Genomic DNA, 18,646 nt, shown 5'->3' with positions numbered 1-18,646 from the left:
TTCCTATTTATGTGTCTCTTAAATACATCTTCTTGTATGTTCACTACCAAGAATATGTTGGAGGTTTTCCCCAATTACTCATGACACCACAAGAACACCAATGATACATACACTCTGGAAGTCCACTTTTCATTCCTTGTCCTTAATACTACTGGACTATTATGACTGTTTCCAAACAGGTGTTTCTACTTCCAATATTTCTTCCCTCCAATTAACTGCAATAATAACCTTTCTCTTACCTGGTCATGTCATTCTTTTGGTCAATAATTTTCAGTGCTTCTCTATTGCCTCCTAAGTGATATTCAAAGGCCTCTGCTTATTGTTCAAGCCTCTAAACAATGTAGAACTACCAAAATTTTCCAGTCTTATCACATAAATGTCTTCCATTCATTCTACTCTGTCTCCTGAATACACACCACAGGTCCTTTGTGCTTTTGTTCACACTTTCACTGGACTTGCAAAACTCTCCTTCATTCATTTCAAGTGCAAAATCTCTACCCAACCTTCCTTTTGCGCCAAATACATACTCTCATAATGACTTCCCCCAGACCCCACAAAGTTTGTAATGCACTTATGTATTATTGTATGTTAGTTATAACCTGTGAGATTCTAAAGAATTTTGTCTTATCTAAATTGTTTTCTGCCCGATGCACAACATAATACTCTGCACACATTAGATGCTTGATAAAAATTTATTGAATAAATGCATGGATGAACAGCTAGCCCAAGGAAACTCATTAGAATGTTGATGTTACAATGTCTTTAGAGATCATTTAGTTCAGTAGTCTCCAAAATGTTTCTGATCATATGCCCCATCAGTATAAATAATGACAAATAAAGAATGGAGCACACACACCTTTTATATGTACATATTCACTTAATTAAAAATTATTGTAATTGAGCAGTGATAATAGCCTGAATTCAAGTTGGGGACAAATGGAAGAGATGTAGAAGTAGAAATGACAAAGTCTAATACCTGATAGGAAATGTGGGGCAAAAAAATGAAAAGTCAAAGATAATGCTGAGATTTTGAACTTGAATGATTTAGAAGGATGGTGGTATTCTTGACAGAAATAGGGAAGATTAGAACTATCCTCTGATTAGTTTTGATCATACCTTTTGGGGGTATTCCCTACTTCCCACTTTAGAAACCACATCTAGTAGTCTACCTCCTTCATGTCATAGAGGAAGAAAAAGAAGTCTGAAGAGAACTTATTTGCCCAAGATCACACAGCTACACATAGTTAGCTGCACAAAATAACGGTTTGGTCATATATACTTATCGTGTATCTAATTTATATTTTAATATATTTAACATCTAGTGGTTATCCTGCCATCTGGGGGAGGGGGTCGGGGGTAAGAGGGGAAAAATTGGAACAAGAGTTTTGGCAATTGTCAATGCTGTAAAGTTATCCACACATATAACCTGTAAATAAAAGGCTATTAAATTAAAAAAAAAATAGTTAGCTGCAGAGACATAATTCCAATCCAGATCCTCTCCCTCCAAGTCCAGAGATGTTTCCATCACACTTTCTCATTCCATCAACAAGGCTCAATGTATTTGCTGACAAAGTCACTGGAATAATATTCCTGGGATTTCCTAAGGACTCTCTTTGGAACAATTCTGCTTCTTTTATGTCAGCCAAAGTCAAGTTCTCTTTACTGAATTTTCAGAAAGTTGCAGGGACAAGAAAAAAAATGACAGGTTCTAAGGTAAGATGCAGAAATAGGTCATCAAGCTTATTTGTCTCTCCATAAGCAGCAGCAATGAGACACAGTGGAAGACATTTACTCCAGAGCAGCAACCTAGGATGGCTCAATTTAGCTTCTGTTCAATACCTGGTGCCCCTGGACCATTTTGGCTCCAATATCCCCATTTAAGTGCAGTTCCTATACCTTGCACCCCAGCACTTTGTTAGCATTATCATCATCGTCATCACCATCAGAACGACAATAATAGCTATCATTTACATAATACCTATGCTAAGCACTTTACAAATATTATTTCATCTAATCCTCACAATATAGATGCTATTATCACCATCCCCATTTTACAGATGAGGAAACAGAGGCAAAAAGACTAAGTGACTTGCCTCCTAAGTTTCTAGGAAGTTTCTGAGGCCAGATTTGAATGTAGGTCTTTCTGATGTTAGGCTGGTGCTCTACTGTGCCACCTGTTGCCCATGATAGCAGCCATATACATTTTAGCTATTATAATTACTATTATTATCAGTCTTTTACTATTAGTGCCAAATAAGTGGTCTAGATGGCAGTAGGAACCAGCTGCCTTATTTTACATATGAGAAATTGGAGTCACAAAAGAAGTTACACAGTTTTCCAAGGCCACAGAGGTGGGCAGTGTAGGAGCTGAGATTCAAGTCTAGAGGTCCTGATTCCACGGCTCTCTACGTCACATCATATGTTCAGTCCTAGGGATTCAGAGGACAAAGTGATGATACGAGGATAAATCAGTCAGGGGGAGTTTTCTGTAATTATAAAATGAATTGAGTCTTGAATATATAGTTAAGGAGGATTAGACAAGGGACCAAAGTTAAAGCAAATCCTCAGAGAAAGGAAAGCACATACTGTATTTTAAGGAGCAAAGAGAAGACTAGCTTGGCTGACCAGATGGAGGTCTACAGGACAGTAATAGATGTCAGTGTCTGGGCAGGTATTTTGAATGCCAGAATAAGGGGTTTGGACTTGAAAATGGGAAATCACTAGAAGGACTCTTAAGCAGAGTGTGATACATAAAGAATGTTCTAGGAGAAGCAGCTAAGTGGCGCATTGGATAGAGCACCAGCCCTGAAGTCAGGGGGACCTGAGTTCAAATGTGATCTTATACACTTAACACTTCCTGGCTGTGTGACCCTGAGCAAGTCACTTAACCCCAATTGCCTCAATTAAAAAAAAAAAAAAGAATGTTCTAGGAATCAAAGGAAGCAGTCAAGTTCTGAAGCTGAGACTCTGGGAGAATCATATCACCATTAAAAGAGACTGTTCTAGTGTCTAGGGAAGTATGAATTTAATTTTTTAAAATCCCATTTTGCTTCCTGTACTCCACAGGGCAGAAATGTGAGCTGTGGCTTTGCGGCTGTGTCTTCACACTCGCTGATGTCCTCCTGGGGGCCACTTTACACCGCCTCAAATTCTTGGGACTGTCAAAAAAATACTGGGAAGATGGTAGCCGGCCCAATCTGCAGTCATTCTTTGAGAGGGTCCAGAGACGCTTTGCCTTCCGGAAAGTCCTCGGGGACATACATACCACACTACTTTCTGCTGTCATCCCCAATGCATTCCGGCTGGTTAAGCGGAAACCACCATCCTTTTTTGGAGCATCCTTTCTTATGGGCTCCCTGGGAGGGATGGGATACTTTGCTTACTGGTACCTCAAGAAAAAATACATCTAGAGCTGGGCTGTGTTTGGTGTTTGGTTGTTATGTCTCTGTGCTGTGTGATTCACAATGAGCTCTCTTCAACTGTCCCATGAAAAGTTGAAACAGTTCTCCTTACCCCCACGCTTACCCCTATCTGAGTATATTGTCAATGTGAAAACATTCCATTGTCTAGAAGTAGAAGTAACCAACGACTCAAGGAAGCTATTAAACCTGGAGAAAAGAGAAAATTAACCCAAACAACGCAACAAGGAATGCCTTTGATTTTGATTTGAGTTTTCGAGCCTGAATTACAAAAACTGGTTCACCTCACTGAGTGTAAGTTCTGGGTACCCTTATCCTCTGGGATCTTGAGTCGGGGAAGGGGGACACTGGTAGCAGGGAGGTAAGCCGGGTCCCTTCCTTTCCCTTTTTTACCCCTCCCCCCACTCCCACCCCTAAAGAGATATTTTCAAATGAAAATACAATTGAGAATTGGTCTGTTCCCAGCCAGAATGCCAAGTGGGTCCAGATGCTCTGAGACTACCTTTTATTTCCTCAGAATTGATGGACTTATTTCTCTGGAATCTGATAATACTCCAAAACAATACAGATGGACCACAGGGGAGGCCTCTAAAGGTAAACTCTGTTGCTAGACATGGCCTTCACAGCTTTTGAGATTACCACTATGAAAACATCCTCTCAATTTTGCCAAGGCTGTTATAGTCTATTTAATTCTTTCTTGGGGATGCTTCATGAGGTTATCCATTATCTCCATTCCTTTGGGTATATTTTCCCCATAATCTTAAGTGTATCTTTCACTCAGTGCCATAATCGTCTCCAAGATCCTTTTTAGCTCTCTATCCACTGTTCTTTTCTGAGAAGGTTGATTCTGTCCTCAGTGCCGGGAAATAGGTAGATCATGAGGTACCACATTGCTGTTGGCCCAATTCCTCCTTGTTTCTCTTCTTCCACCCCTTGTTTAGAGACTGAATGGTCAACTCTAGCCTCTGCCAAAGGACGTCTGTTATTCTCTCACCTTGAAAGCCACCTCCTGCCCTGCTGGGGCATTCTCTCCTACAAAGTTTATTTCATGTCCTCTGCTGGGTAGGTGTCATTCGGGAGATATAGCACTCACATCACATTTCATATATGTCTTTGGAGATATTTCCATACCATGTTTCTGGAGACACTATTCACATCATGCCTCTCTGGAGAGATTTCAACATGTGTTTCACATAGCATTGCACACTCCATCCCATCACATCTCACTTCCTTGTGCCTTTTGCATGTTGAAAAGGAGTACAGATATTATTGTTACTCATATTTAGAAACCTTTGAAAAGCCCCCAAATAAATGATTCAGAAGGAGCAAGCACTTTCCCTTTCTAAATATGTCTCAGTAAAACTGGCTTTCATTTCTCCAGGACTGAGCTTGGCTCATACAAGAGAAAGGGACATATCCCAGGAACAGGTCTACAAATGTTCAACCTGGAAATTGCTTCTAGACCTCCATATTTCAAAACCCCAATATGAGTTTTGTGTGGCGACAGTGGGCTCTCAGCCAATCCTGGTCATTCTGGCACCAGTCATGCTATCCAAATGCCAAGGCTCCCTGAGGCAGGTGTCAGTGTTCTAAGGGTTGGAAGGGTGGCTTGATCCTATTTGGAAGAACCAAATGGTGAATCAAATATAAGACATGAATCAAAAAAAAAAAAAAAAAAAGATTGTAAGCTTTTACAATGAGAAAGAGGAGACAAAATCATTCATTTTTGGCATTATGATGTAGGAAAAGAGGACTAGCTTCAAAGTCAGAACTTAGTCTCTATATGACTCCTATGGCAAAAATTATTTCATTCTCTTGGCTTCAATTTTCTCACCTGTGAAATAGAGCTAGGTTAGATCATCTCTAAGGTCTTCTTTCAGTTCTAAATTCTGTGATACTATTCATTCAACAATTATTTCTTCATTCAACAGTGCAGACGGGTATTAGAGAACCTACAGAATTTAAATAATTTTGGTCCTTGCTGTCAGGAGTTTATGACCTAATATGGATACAAGACACAAAAGTTGATAAACATAATGCACCATATCAAATCATAAGAACATCAAAAATGGATAGAACAAAGAGCTACATGAAGTGTGGGAGGGAAATCATTATCAATCAGGAAGATAAAAAAGTGAAAACTTCATTAAGAATTCAGCATTTGAACTGAAGTTTTGAAAAATGGGCAGAATTCAATGGGCAAACAGGAAGAAAATATTCCAGGCACAGGGAACAATGATAGCAAAGATACAAAGTATGAAATTAGTGAATATATGTTTGAGAGACAGAGAGCAAAACAGTTTGGTTGAAGCAAAGAGTTAATGAAGGGGAATAATATAGAAAAAAGCTGAAAAGTTAAGGTTGCCCCACATTGTATAGAGGCTTAACTGCCAGACAAAAAGAAGGCAACAGGGAACCACTAAAAGTGTTTGAACATCCTTCTAGAGGAGAAATATGACTGTCTCTATTTATAAGAAATATTATTCTGGCAGCAATACAGAATACTGATGGGAGATTTGGAGTTAGGAGTAGCCTTTAGGAGAATAATGAAATAAGGTAGGTGGATGATAATGGATGTCTGTACAAGGATGGGAGTGAAGAGGAAAGGATATGTGCAAGATTATTACAGAGGGAGATTCTCTCATATTAGGTAACTGACTAGACATGAGAAGTGAGAAATTGGGGGAAGTTGAGGACAACTCCAAGGTTGTGAATGTAAAGTCAAGAATGGTAGTGCTACAAATAGAAATAACCAAGTCAGGAGGAGAATCATCTATTTTTGGATTCAGGGGCCATGGAGGACTGATGTGAGGCAGCTGAGCATAGATTCCTCTCTTTGAGCGACAGAGACAGAGAAATCCAGAGACATGGAGAGACACAGGGAAATCCAGCTACTTCAGAAAAACACAGAAAGCTCCTTCCACAAACTGAGATCATGTGTCCTTAGCAGAAGGACAATTGATCATGAGGAGTAATCAAAACCAAAGAGGAGAAAAAGGGATGGCAGAGAACCAAGGAAAATCTAATCTGGCCATCAGAGAAGGGAGGGAGATTCTGAAAAGCAACAAAGGAGTGTTTTTCCCTAGTGTTCTGGGATATATTGGGAATATAGGCAAAGGAAGAGTATGTTCATCCAGAGAGGTGTGAGAACAGCTTGGCTGTAGGAGTGACAGAGGAAAATAAACCTCATATAAGGGAATTTGAAACATATCCAACAAATCAAGCACAATAAGACATAACAATATGTTACAAAAAGATGCCCACGTGATGAGCATCTAGTGAGGGCAAATATTATCACCCCTATTTCAAAGAAGAAGAAATAGGCTTATGAGATATCATAAGATTGCCAAATTTAGAACTAAAAAGGACCTTAGAGATCACTTAAACCAGCGGTTCTTAAATTGAATCTATGAAGAGATTTGGGGGGTGCATAAACTTGGAAATTTCTCATCCAAGTTTGTGCATCCCTGAAATCTCCACTAACCTTTTGTTTCCTTTGCAATCGCAGGTATTTTAGATATTTAAAAACATTTTTCTGAGAACAGATCATAAGCTTTACCTGACTGCTAAGGAGTCCATGGCACCCCCCCCCCAAAAAAAGATGACAACTCCTGTTCTTTTCATTTTATGAAGGCACTAAGTGAAGTCATTGAGGGGGATCTGTGAGTTTCCCAAGATTATTAGTAAGTGCCAGACTGTGGTTTCTGACTCAAGTCTCCTGTACCCCAGCCCAGAGCTTTTCCCACTATACTTCCTTGACTCCCATTCTTTGCATCTCATAACAAATGCTCAGTAAGTGTTCCTTGCATGAAGATTGAACTCCTCTCTGACTGCAGAAGTTTGCCTGTCTAGGCAAGTCCCAGCAAATCTCTGCCCAGATACCAAGATGCCAATAGGAAGAGGTTCTTTCACCCCCTCTCACCTGCCTCCTGGGAATCTAAAGGTGGCCTAAGAATTGCATCCTCTGCTAAGTTAATGAGGGAAAGGGATAGGGTCCTGGCTCAGAGCAGTGGCCCTGAGGTCAAGTAGCACAGTTATTTCTCTCTAGCTTCCCTTTCAGTAGCTAAGCTGCTTCCACAACACGGGACCTACTTTAAGTTGGCCTTGCAGGCCACCACAAACACAATAGTTTCTTTCTTCCCAATTTGCCTACTTTGGATGTGTATTAATACCACCTCCAAAGCTACTCAACTAACACTTAGTTACAGCATCAGAAACAGGCAAGGTGCATCTGAGAGGGCAGCAGAGAGACCCTTCTGCATGTATTTCCCCACACTCAGAGGTGCTGCTCCAACTCTTGCAAAATAATAATCATTGACATTTACATAGTGTTTCACAAGCTTACAAAGTAGGTCACATACCTTATTCTGTCAGAGCTTTAAAGTAACAATATAAGGGAGTATATTAGAACAACTCACATTTCCATGGCAACTTTAAAGCTTGTTAAGCACATTCTTTTTGAGATAAGTGGTGGAAGGATTATTATTCCCATTTTAGAGATGCAAAAACCATGACTTAGGTGAAGTGGCTTGCTCAGCAAGTAGGTAGTGCCCTTCACTCATGGGCTCTCCTTTCCACAGATAGAACCCATAGGATTTAGAGTTGGAAGGGCACAGGAGACCACCGCATCTAAGCTCCTCATAACAGAGATGAGGAAATGGGCCTGAAGACACCTAGCTAAGAGAACAACTAGGAACAACAAAGAGAACAGAGAGTCTTCTTTTTAAAGGATTCCTAGGTAAAACTAAACTAACTTAAGGTCAAGCAGTGGGCTTCAGCCAGGCTCATCCCTTTAATCAGCTGCAACAAACCAAATTATGTCTTTTCATTTTATAGATTAAAGAATCTGCCTCACTATTCAAATGATAGCCCAAGAAAAACTATCAAACTTTCAGCAATTCTGAATGTGAGCTGTGACTTAGTCCTGCCTTGGAAGCTGAAAAAAGCCTCCTCATTCTAAAGTAGTACAAGAAGTAATGGAAAGAATCTAATAGTGGGCATATCCCACAATGAGGGGAAGGAAAGGCTTCACTTACCAAAATCCACAGCAGCCTCTTTTTTTGTGCTGAGCAGAAAACAAATTGTGATATATAAATGTGCTGTAAAAAATAATCAAGATCAGGCAGCTGGTGATGTAGTAGATAGAGGCCATGCCCTGGAGTCAGGAGGACTTGAGTTCAATTTGGGCCTCAGACACTAGTTGCGTGACCCTGGGTAAGCTACTTAACCCTGATTGTCTCAAAACACACACACACACACACACGCACACGCACACACTGAATCTGAGGAATTCAAAGAAAAACAGGAAGACTTGTAACAACTGATACTGATTGAAGTGAGCAGGACCAGGAAATCAATAGACAAAATGCATCTGTATATATGTGAAAATAACATTAAAAGAAGACTGAAGACTAAAGAAAAAATGTAAATATCAATAATTATGACAATCAATGTTGGCCCTGGAGAAGAGATAAAGAAATGAACTATATAATTTCATGGAAGAGGTAAGGAACTATGGAGGTGGAATGCTCCATATGTGGTCAAGCAATGGTAATTGCACTGGTTGGTTTTGCTTATTTTTCTTCTTCAGTATAAGGAACAATTCACCTGGGATGGGGGAAAGGAAGACATCCAGAAATTATTACAATGTAAAACAAGGCAATAAGACTAATTTTTAAAAACACAGGATTCTGAGTTGGAAGACCTGAGTCTGAATCCCAGTTGCAATGTAGTGTGAGCCCCTCTTAAGAATACAAGCTTGAGATGACAGAATTAGTGGTTATCTAGGAAGGAGATACTGCCCACTCTTCTTATCATCACCAGTGACACTGCCTGCACAAGTTTGGCAACCCAACCAAGATCAATTCCTTCAAGAGGAGGAGGAGAACTTTGGTAAGGGACAAGTGCCTACTGGGCAGGATTGAGGGTCAGGGTTGCAACACCGTTAAGCAAGCACCTCTTCTCTCCTCAGCTTGCCAGGGCATCTCCTGAGGGTAACAACAACTGAATTGTGGCCATTTCACTCAACATCAGGAACCTTCCATCCCATGCCTCTCTGACCATCCTGAAGGTTTCCAGACACACCAAGGCACATAAGTTTTGTCAAACAGAAGTAGCCTTTGGTTCCATGAACTGTCAACATGCTCATTTTTTATAGCAAGTATTTAGGGAAAGCCTCTGAGGTTCCTCCATAGGCTATTCTCAGTCTCTTGCTCAATCAGCAAGCATTAATCAAGTGCTTTCTATGTGCCAGGCACACTGCTAAATGCAGGAATGAGCTCAGTATAATAGAATGGAAAGTACATTGAGTTTTGAGTTGGAGGAGGAAATAGTCATAACTCTTATCTCCCTTATGTGAGAAAAGTCGCTTTGCTATAGACTTGTTTCCCTGACTATAAAATGAAGGAATTAGATTAGATCATTTTTCTAAGGTCCCTTCCAACTCTGGATCTGATGTTCTATAGAGCCAGGATTGGGCTGCAGCTGACAGCTATCAGCCTAAAGGTGACAGACACAGATAGGAGGGAAAGTGAAGTAGTGCACTCAGATATTCCACACATGCTCCCTCAGCCCCCAATCCCATAGCACGATAAGATTTTGAACTGGAAGTCTTGAAGATCAGGTTCAACCCTTGTATTTTTCAGATAAGCCTCAGAGTGCAAAAGCAATTTGCCCATTGTCACCATTAGGGTAAATTGCAGGGCTGGGATTAGGACTAAGGTCTCCTGATTCCCACCCTACTACCTCTTCATTCTACTGCTTGGTTCTAGTTAATGAACAATTCTGAATGACCACAGACCAGTCACTTATACTGACCTGATTCTTCATTGCTAAAATGAGGCTGGACTAATGATCTCAAATTCTTCTCTTAGTATTGCCAAGCTTTTATCATTTCACGATTCCATTGTCTTGGATCTCAATTAGTGATACCCAAGGATCTATAAAGTATCATTATATCCTATAAGTCATTGAGAAACCATGGTTTGATCAAGGAATGTCACTAGTGCTTTCCTTCTTTAGGGTTAACAGAATCTAATCTGGGAACCTCTGAGGCTTATGAGAAATGTGTCCTGAATGGAGCTGTCTGAAAATGCCCATAGAGAGCTCAAAATACAGACTGACAAATAAGTTTATAATAATCATTTAACCAATCCCAGAAATTCAGAGCTGTAAGAATTATTTGTGAAAACCCCGGTTAAGACACTTCCTAACATGGTACATATTAGCTTACAAGCAGTTTTCCATTTCAGTTTTCAACAACAGATTAAGATGTCCCTTTTTATTTAGCTGAAATCTATCTTCTATTACCTCTCTCTCCTCCCTCCACCCCCACTTTTTTCCTGCCCTCTAGGGCCACACAGAACAAATAAGCTTCCATGGGAAAACCCCAGAATTGAAGGGAACCTCAATGGTCACTGGTCCATTGTGTCTCCTCTGAGGTCTCTCCCACCCGCCCTTTTGGAACAGCAGACCTGCTGGAATCCCGACTCTTGTCCAACCAGGCTCAGTTTTAGCTTTTGGAACAGCATCTAAAGGCCAGAGCCATAGAGTACAGTTTTGAGGCCAGGATTAGTGTGGCAAAGGAGTAAATTCATTAGCCAAGCTGGCTAGAAACACCCTCAGGGGGATTGCTCAAGCACTGAACTTCATTCTAGTTTTCCTGATCTGAAGATTAAAAATAAGTCAGACCATATTTCTCCCCCTGGCTAAAGTGATGGGGGAAGGGAACAAACATTTATTAATTACCTATTATGTGGCAGGTGCTGTGCTAAGTGCTTTACAAATACTGCATTCTCAATAAAGGAATGACACAGGAAGAGGCAGGTTAATGCTCACAAAATCAACTTTTGTTGTGAGTTCAACCAGCTCACAAGCACCTTAAGTGAGGGAGTTGAAGAAGCAAAGGCCAGAATCGTGAATTTTCATTTTTTTAGTTTACTTCAATTCTATTGTTTATACACACAAGCCACTGTGTATATAACAACGTCAAGAGACATTCCTTAAATACAATCTGGTACTCAGACTATAACAGATGTGCCTGGAGAATAAGGCTCCCAAATGAATGAACCTCAGTACTGGAAGACAAAACAATGACATGGTTTTGTAGCCCCAGACATCCTTGGAAGGCTCTTTCTTTCTCAGCACCTGATGAAAACATTTATTTTTCAACACACATAACAAGGCTGAGTTTGGAACATGAGAGAGACACAGACCCAAAATGGAATCCAAATGGAATATAGGAGATACAGTTCTTGCTTTTTGCCAAAACAATGTCCTGATTTCTTTCACCACATTTTTCCTCTTTGACAATTACAGATGGGAAGGGACCCTTGAGAAGCCATAAGGATTCAGAAAAAAATGGAGCCTTAAAAGTCCAACAGACTCTGGTTTTGTATTTCTAAGGCTTCCAGAGACCCAATCTTGTTCTTGCCTGGCAGAAGTGCAATATAAGGGATCACTATAGCCTAGTAGATATGGGAAAATGAATCATTAGAACTTAACCAAGATGTCAGCTTCTTACTACAAAGCTACTAAAGAACACTTAATATTTTTAGAATGCTAAATCAAGATGTCCTAAGTCTCAACCTAGAAGAGGATAAATGTGTTGTATCTTCCTCATAAAAAAAAAAAAGAGTGAGGAGACGGAGACAGAGAGAGAGAGAGAGAGAGAGAGAGAGAGAGAGAGAGAGAGTGTGTGTGTGTAGGTGTTATCATCATCCATACAGAAACAAATATTTCTGGCTGTCTTAAATTTACCGTATCTGATTCTCACAACTCATAGTAAGACACTAAACTCAAACCAAGAATAGGAGAAAAATATCTCAAATTTTAAATCTAATAAACTTCCTGAGTAATAGTGTATTTGATAGTTACCTACAGGTGTTGAAGTCAGAACCTAAGAAACATTTCTCAGTTTCAGATAGCAAGATAAGTGGGAGATCCCTTTGACAAACCTGATTGATCCAAATTTCACAAAGGAAGCTGGATTACATTCAGGATCCATAAGTGCTGTCAACACATCTAACACACAATGCTATTTCCCACTAGCCAGAGTCACATCGAGTATAATTACATCTATTTCATTCATTAACAATATGACACTTGGGGGTAGGAATACATAACTTAAATACATCTTTACAAGAGATCTGCAGCCACTGTTTTCTAGAGCTCATCATAAAAGTTTGAGCCATAGCAGTAAAGTGTAGTGTTCATTACTTAATACTATTATTGAGGTTAGAGTTGAGGATAAAGTACCTTCTTAAGACTGGCTTTGTCCAAGTGACTAAAAGGTTTAATGAGGCAGTTCATGGGTAAAGATGATCAGGTTATTACAATTTCAGGATATACAACCACACTTTGCTGAGAAAAGGTGACAATATTAATACTAAAAGACAAAGCTGGAATCGGATCTAGAGAAAATAAGTTTTAGCAGCAAACAAAATGGGTGGATGAGAGCAAAGCTTAGAAAAATTGTTTTGAGTAGAAGGGACTTTAGAACATAAACTAATAAAACAAATTGTTGGAGCAGGAAGAAACCCTGGGCCATCAATTATTACAGAGAGAAAAAAAAATTCCAGAACACAAAATAAGGAGACAACATGATATAGGGGAAAGAGCAACGGATTTTAAAACAGAGAGTCATTTCACTGCTCTGAAATTAAGTGTCCTCATTTGTAAAATGAGGGAGATCCTTCATGGATCTTAAGGAAAGTACTTTGTAAACCTTAAAATTCTATATGTTACCATTGTTATAATCATTATCGTTATTATGGTTATTATGCACGCAGAATGTCAGAGCCAGACGGGATATCAGATAGAGAACTGATTCAAATTTATATTGATAAATAGTCAAAGGACATGAACTGGCAGTTTCCAGAGGAAGAAATCTAAATTTTCAATTACCACATGAAAAAATGCTCTAAATCACTAATTGGAAAACTGCAAGATAAAACAATTCTGAGGTTCCACCTTACACACATAGGATTGGTCAAGTTGACAAAAAAGGAAAATGACAAATTTGCTGAAGGGGTTATGAGAAAACAAGTCCATTATTGCACTACTGGTAGAGCTGGGAACTGGTCCAGTCATTCTAGAAAGCAATTAAAACTGTATTAAACTGTGAATACTCTTTGAACCCAGCAATTCTATTAATGTCTCCAAAGAAAGAGGAAAAAGACCCATATATACAAAAAATATTTATAGCAGCTCTTTTTCTTTTTTTTTTTTTTGATAGTAATGAATTAGAAACTGGGAGGGAGGGATATCCCTCAATTGGGGAATGGCTGAATACGTTATGATACATATGAGATGTAATACTATTGTGCTATGAGAAATGATGAAGGGGATGATTTCAGAGAAACCCAGGAAGACTTGTATGTACTGATGCAGAGTGAAGTGAGCAGTGCCAGAATAATTTATATAGCAATAGCAATATTGTAAAGCTAATCGGTGTGAAAGGTTTAGAAAATGATTAATAAAATGACCAACCACAATTCTGAAAGGTAAAGTACCATCTGTCTACTGATAAAAAGAGGTATTCTGATTTCAAAAAATTTTTTTGACATGGCTAATGTGAGAAATTGTTTTGCTTGACTATACATGCTTGTAACATATTTATTTTGTTTTTCTTGCTTTGTCAGGGACTATGTGGAAGTGGCAGGAAGAAAATGTAAGATCTGAAAATAAAATTTAATTAAAAACTGAAAGAAGATTCAAAGAGATCTACTTCAATGCTTTTGTCTTACAGATGAGGAAATCAAGGTCCCCAAAAGGAAAGGATTTGCCAAAGGTCACAAAACTAGCTGGTGGAGGAACCAGAATTAGAACACAAATCTTGTAGTTAGAATATTTTTCTAGCTTTTTGCCACTACTCATAAGAGCAAATATTGCCTTTCAATGAAAGAGCATATCATGATTTTTTTTTCCAGAAACAGAAAACTTTAAGATATAGTAGCCTAATTTGTGTGTTTTTTTATGTGAAAAAGGTACTCTATCACTGAAAGTCAAAAAAAAAATGAAATTTTAGTAAAAAGACTAATTCTGGCAAGATTATTTTGAATCAGTTGATATCTCTCTTAAAATTAAGTTACCTTCTATTTTATACAATTTTTTGAGCTGCAACTTATTTAATATCACAAACAACAATTTTTGGTTTTTTAAAAGTCAGTACTCAAAGGAAAAAAAAGGAAAAAAAAGGACAGGAAACAAAACAATTTAAATTTAAAACAAAATACACAATTAGGGGTTGTAAACCTTAAGAACGTAAAGTCTATGGCTTTAACCAACCACCTTGTTACTGCCAGTAACTATATAGAATTTACTCAAAGAAACAAGCATTTTCATAGTTTCAACAGAACCCAAATAGACAATTACTCACTTTCAGTGAGTGCACAAAAATTATCTAATACTTTTGTCTTTAAGGCACTCTAGTTTAAAAGGCAGTCAATCAGAATCTGGCTGCAATATTTACAGTCAACTGAAGAAATGTAAATATTACAAGGAGATTGTTTTTCCAGGCTTTCTCCCCACCCATAGGCAAGATCCTAGCCTGAAAGACTTATACAATGAGTATCCAAGGCAAACTTTTAAATAACATTAAGAGTCACTCAAATGAAAAGACAATTGGCAGCTAGGAGTTGGGGGGAAATAAAGACAATTCTGGGGCCCTAACCCTTGCATCTTATCATAACTTAACTTCAGAGTGTATATTATTCCTGGTCCTCCAAAGACCTAAAAATCAAAGGAGAAGTCCCAGGTCAAGATCAGAAGAAGCCCAGGTCAATGTGGTTAAACAGTACAATTCATCTGCAGAGCTATTAGCCCTACATTAAATGATTTCAGACAGCTTCTTTCAGAAGGCTGCAAGATGTTTTTCATCTTTTCTCTTTCTGTGAGACCATCAAGTGTCTCACATGTGCCAAGAATAGGATGAGGATGAACACATTCCACACAGGCCACCCTTCAGCCCCAGTTCCTGCTAAAACTGTCAGGTGAGATAGGGTTGATAATTAAGCAAAGATACCTAGTCAAAATAAATGAATATAATTTAACCTTCTTGTACCCCCCTTTTCTTTCATTTATTTCTTGTAACTATCTTGCTTCAAATTCAGACTGGAGCTCTGAGGAGGAAGTCCAGGAGAAATGGGTTTCAAATACCAAAACCTATATGTTCCATACCAGCCCACCAAGCCAAACAGAGTCCCAAACACTTTCTGGGACAAGTCATGGAAATACACAGCAGTGCAGAGGAACATCCACACCCAGATGTACACCAAGCAGCCCAAGGCAACGATCAAGGAAGTCAGGGTGAAGTACAAGTTGTGGCTCCTGTCCATCTTGACCTCCTGTAGAACAGCCATCTCTTCCACAATGACCAGTGCACAGTAGGTCAGAAGGAAGGAGTGGCCAGAGATGTCAAAGCCATGCCAGAATCCGCCACCTTTACGACATTCCTCCTTGCTGTTATACTCCCTTTGGATACTTTCCAAGGAGGGTGATTTGTAGCAGCTGCCTGTGTAGTGCTCAACGTGCAAGAAGATTGTTGTACCGACATACCAGATCGCTGTCCCCACAAGAAGTATACACAGCCGCCTGAGGACCACAGTGGCCTTCCCTGTCAGATGATAGTTGGTGAGGGCAACGAAAGGCAAGAGGAGAATGAAGGTCCATCCCCAGGCCACTTTGACAAAATACCTGACAGAGGGATAAGAAGGGAAACAAAACATAGCCATTAATTCAAGTCTTTCAGCTCAGAATTGTAGAACGTCAGATTGTTGGGGAAGGACTTTAAAGACCATTTAATCCAACTAAACCCTTCCCTTCCTTTTTTTTTAAACAGATAGGGAAACTGAGTCTCAGGGAGGTGATTAGCTGTCCAAAATCAAACAGCTAGTGAGTGATATAGATTATACAAATTTATCAGTCAAGTGATCAGAGACAATTCATGTCAGTAATATGAGTTTCCATTCTCCATTTTATAAATTAGGGATAACAATATTCTCATTACCTACTCAATAGGATTGTTGTGGGAAAGAAATAAGATGCATTATGGTATACTATAGTAGGGAAAAAAAAATTAAACTCCCATTGGATCTGGAGTCAGGAGACATTCATTACAATACTGACTATGACACCAGGATTGTAGATTTAGAATTGTAAGGGAACTCACAGTCCACCTCTCCCATTAAATGAAGTGACTTGCTCAAGACCACACAGCTAGGAAGGGTTGGAAGCAGGAGTTGAACTCGGGTCTTGCAAATCCTGAATCAAAAATTCATCCTCTATGCCGTACCTAGTATAGCCATTTACAAATCACTTCCCCTCTCTCTGGGGCAACTTCCTTGTACCTTACATAAATGTGAGTCATTATAAAATACAAAAAAAATACTGCGTTAAGTTGTGAAGTGCTTTAAGAAACATGACCTGCTATGATTGTTTTTCATTCTCTAAGCAAAAAGCAGAAAGGGAATCGGCTAAATTCTCTGCACGACTTTGTCAACAGCACCTGAGACGCAGAAAAGGCCTGTGGAATGATGGTGTCCCGCGGGAATCCCATTCATTTCACTAGTCACAACAAAGGTCTGGAACAGAGCAGCCTGAGTTAAGGATCTCCCCCAAAACAAACAAAGGCAAAAGTCTCGCTGGCAAAACCCAGAAAAGAAACAGACGGCCTCCTTCCCCTAGCAGGGCAGTGAGCTCAGGGGGCAAGTGGGCAGTGGCAACGCGGCACCCTTTCTCAGCAAGCCCTTTCGCAATCTATTCTTAGACCGGCTTCTCGGGGTGGATGTGCAGTAACCCAAGGGCACGGCTAAGGCCAGAACCCAATTAGCCTCAGAGGTTTTCCACCTCGCCCCAGCCAACCCCGGCCGCACGCCAAAGATCGGGGCTGATTAACGCGCCCGGGGCGGCCGGCGCGAGAGAAAGCTGAGAGAGCCAGGTCTCGGGCGCTGCCCTCAAGACGGTGTTCCGGGGGAGTCTTTCCCCAAGGCCAGGGCCACCCGCTGCGGAGAACGAACTTTCCGGCGGGTGGCGAAGGGCTCGGGAAAGTCTAGGGGAAAGTTCGAGAGTGCCGGCGGAGACAGGCAGTCCCGCCGGATCCTCCTTGCAGGAGCTCCCCAGACACAGCCGCCCTCCTTTCCGGCGGGTTCTCGCCGTGATCACTGAAAGCCAGGTGCGTGGGTCCCGGATTAACGTAATTAAGCCCTCCCCTCGACAGAGCAGAAAAGCGGCCCCCGGCCCCAAACGGCGGCAGCTGTCGCGGTCGCGGGGGGAGGGTGTGCGTGACCGGAACGCCCTGCACCGAGGAAGGGGTCGCGAGCCTGAGCCCGAGTTCCGTCCGTAGTCTACCCGAATGCCCCTTCCTCCCAGAGCTTCTCCTCGGAAAACTGAGACCCGGAGGGGGCGGTCTTCAAAGTCTCTTTCAAGTTCTAGGCCAATGAGCTAGAGCCGCCTGGGACAGCGCGCTCCGGCCGTTCTCCCCTACGCGTGGCGGTGCCCCTCCTCGTCCCGCGCGACCAGGCTGACACACGCCCACCTCTCAATCGGCGCCTTCTCACTGCGACAGGCGCTCCCGACACCACCCTCGGAAAGCGCGCCCCTCCGGGGCGGCCCGGCCCACCCTCGTGCGCCCTCCCTCGGAGCCCTCCCCCGCGCCACCCGCGGGGCCACCCCCCAAAAGCGAGAGCGCACTCACACGTTGAAGACGTTGCGCTTGTTGCTGAGGTAGCTCGGGGGCAGCGGGAAGAGCTCTTTGACCAGGGAGCCTCCCAGCATGAGGGCAAGTAACGCCCAAGACAGGTGCCGTCGCACGACCGCCCGCACTAGCGTAGCTCGGAGGAGCCAAGCGCAGCGCTCCAAGTACTCCATGCCGGCTGTCACCCCAGTCCCGACCGGAGCTCGCGAGCTACTCGGCACCTCCGGGCCACCGTCCTGGAAGCCCCGCCCCTCGCTCGCGCCGCGGTCGTACCCTCTTTTAGCGCAAGCGCGCACCAGCCCCGCCCTCTCCGTTTCCCTCCACTCCTTCGGCCCGCCCTCGGCCCCGCCCCCGCCCGCCTGAGCGCCCACTGCGCAGCCGCGAAGGCTGCCCGACTCTAGAACCCCGCCTCTTTCCCACTCCCGCTCCTCGGGAAGAGCTGAAGGAGTTCCAAGTCTGCGTCGGTCCTGAGGGCTGAGCTCGAGTTGCCTCTGAAAGTGCCTCGAATCGCGCCGTAGCTTGTGCATCCCGACTC

The 18,646-nt window shown here is 41.6% G+C and overlaps 2 protein-coding genes across 3 annotated transcripts in view; one reads left to right on the top strand and one right to left on the bottom strand.

The window, feature by feature from the left end:
- Positions 1-3,422, top strand: part of GDAP1L1 (ganglioside induced differentiation associated protein 1 like 1) — a 39,560-nt gene extending 36,138 nt beyond the window's left edge. For both annotated transcript variants that reach the window (XM_003757719.4, XM_012539768.3), the window contains one exon: positions 3,067-3,422. In XM_003757719.4, coding sequence (XP_003757767.1) covers positions 3,067-3,410 — 344 coding nt within the window. In that variant the 3' untranslated portion in view covers positions 3,411-3,422. The remainder of the gene's footprint in view (positions 1-3,066) is intronic.
- A 10,212-nt stretch (positions 3,423-13,634) lies between these two features.
- Positions 13,635-18,421, bottom strand: FITM2 (fat storage inducing transmembrane protein 2). The gene is made up of 2 exons (XM_003757720.4): positions 18,112-18,421; positions 13,635-16,112 (listed from the first exon to the last, which is right to left on the bottom strand). The coding sequence occupies exons 1-2, from the start codon at positions 18,282-18,284 to the stop codon at positions 15,497-15,499; spliced, it is 789 nt and encodes a 262-aa protein (XP_003757768.1). The 5' UTR covers positions 18,285-18,421; the 3' UTR covers positions 13,635-15,496.
- Between the last annotated feature and the right edge of the window lie 225 nt (positions 18,422-18,646).

This window comes from Sarcophilus harrisii, chromosome 2 (assembly GCF_902635505.1).
Source record: "Sarcophilus harrisii chromosome 2, mSarHar1.11, whole genome shotgun sequence".
NCBI lineage: Eukaryota > Metazoa > Chordata > Mammalia > Dasyuromorphia > Dasyuridae > Sarcophilus > Sarcophilus harrisii.
The sequence above is the reverse complement of the archived record's forward strand: the minus strand, read 5'-3'. Positions and strand labels throughout refer to the sequence as shown.

Coding starts and splice junctions, on each gene's coding strand:
- FITM2 (XM_003757720.4), bottom strand. CDS start 18,284: ATGGAGTACTTGGAGCGCTGCGCTTGGCTCCTCCGAGCTACGCTAGTG. Junction 16,113..18,111: donor AAGCGCAACGTCTTCAACGT/GTGAGTGCGCTC, acceptor TCCCTCTGTCAG/GTATTTTGTCAAAGTGGCCT.